Here is a 1,607-nt window from a genome sequence, read left to right on the forward strand (position 1 = left end):
CCTTGTCCAGCTCGTACAGGAAACCCTGTGGAAGAAAGTTGAAATGCACCGTCAGTGTTGTCTGTTCTTCCAGCTAATTCAACTTCCTTTAATAATAATTATAACAATAAACAATAATAAATAAGAAACCCACCAGTCTGGAGTTCCGTTTAGACTCTTTCATCTGTCGACTGAGGCTGTCCAGGTCAGTCTGATGAATCTGTAGGTATGACCTGAGAACACACACACACACACATCAATGGTGTACACACTATACACACTATACACACAGACAGGTACTGTGTAGACGTACATATATACATACAGTCTGGTAAAACCGAGGACTAAAGTATGAAGTAATTACTACTGTAAACACTGTCACAAATATCTTGTCTTCTCTCGATCTCTCAATCATAAACTAGAACTTTCGGTTCCATCAACAGTTCCACAGACCAGTGAAATGATTCACAGTCCCTTCGTCACTTTTCTTTCCTCAAAAAGCCGACCGTGCCGTTAAAACAACACAGAGCAATAGTTTTGGAGTACACAGAGTACACAGAGTACACAGAGTACACAGGTATACTGACTGAAGGCCTTTCTGCAGGGCCTCGTAGACCTGATCCACTCTCTCTGGTTGTGGAACTTTCGGTGGTGGGTTGGACTTGATGGACATGGTGAACATCCTGCTAGCTCTGCTGGTCTTCCTGCTGGCACCTGGCGCGACACCTGGTGTGCTGCACCGACAGGTTCCTGTAACAGTCAGTGTTGTGTTGAAACAGGTGAACTTTAATAATGTCCTGCTGTAGTTCAACTACGGTCAACATGGTCACACTACAAACACGTGACCATGGGTGACCATGGGTGACCATGGTCACCCATGGGTGACCATGGGTGACCATGGGTGACCATGGGTGTACCTGTAGGGCCGGTCGTAGCTGTTGACTCCAGTGAAACTCTGGCTCCTAGTGATGGACCTGGAGGTGAGGCGTCTGACTGGACGAGCAGACAGAGACATGGTGGACAGAGTTCTGGACGGACTCCCTGAAGACAGAACACACCTGATTCATGAACTCCTAACTGAAAACCAACATCACAATTGTTTTTCATGCAATAAATAAGCCATATAAAACTGCTCCACAAGGGGGCAGACCTCACGTTTACGATTGCTTTACACTGAAAAACATGAATTAGTTCTTTGTCAGGATCAATCATTTGTCAATCAAGTCAGTGGTTGATTATTGTCAAGTGAAAACACAGTTTTCTACTGTGACCCATCCACACTGCTGCATCCTGTTTCTCCCCACAGCTGAACAGCCTGCACGAGATGACAGGCCACCCCCCCCATTCCCCTTCACCCCCCACTTGGACAGGAAATGTCACAATTCTAGGGGAAGTCAGATGTAACTGGTTCTCCTGACAGGAAATTGAACAAAGGGAGATAATCCTGAGGGTGAGTTCCACCACATCACAGGGATGGAAGGAGCGCTGAGCATGGAAGTCACATGACAAGTTGATCATAGAGAGAGAGAGAGAGAGAGGGAGAGAGACAGAGAGGAGTCTGGGGGTCAACAAACAGTGTAGGTGAAAAGTCAGCACAAACTCTGGCTCCAACCAGTTTCCTCTTTAAT

At 46.3% G+C, this 1,607-nt stretch overlaps 1 protein-coding gene across 1 annotated transcript in view; it reads right to left on the reverse strand.

Annotated features, from left to right (window-relative positions):
* The window catches only part of ripor1 (RHO family interacting cell polarization regulator 1), a 16,262-nt gene that overhangs the window by 10,482 nt on the left and 4,173 nt on the right, over positions 1–1,607 (reverse strand). Inside the window, 5 exon segments of the mRNA XM_025055939.1 lie at positions 4–25; positions 134–212; positions 567–716; positions 718–729; positions 897–1,020. Coding sequence (XP_024911707.1) covers positions 4–25; positions 134–212; positions 567–716; positions 718–729; positions 897–1,020 — 387 coding nt within the window.

This window comes from Cynoglossus semilaevis, chromosome 6, assembly GCF_000523025.1.
Source record: "Cynoglossus semilaevis isolate Cse_v1.0 chromosome 6, Cse_v1.0, whole genome shotgun sequence".
Lineage (NCBI taxonomy): Eukaryota > Metazoa > Chordata > Actinopteri > Pleuronectiformes > Cynoglossidae > Cynoglossus > Cynoglossus semilaevis.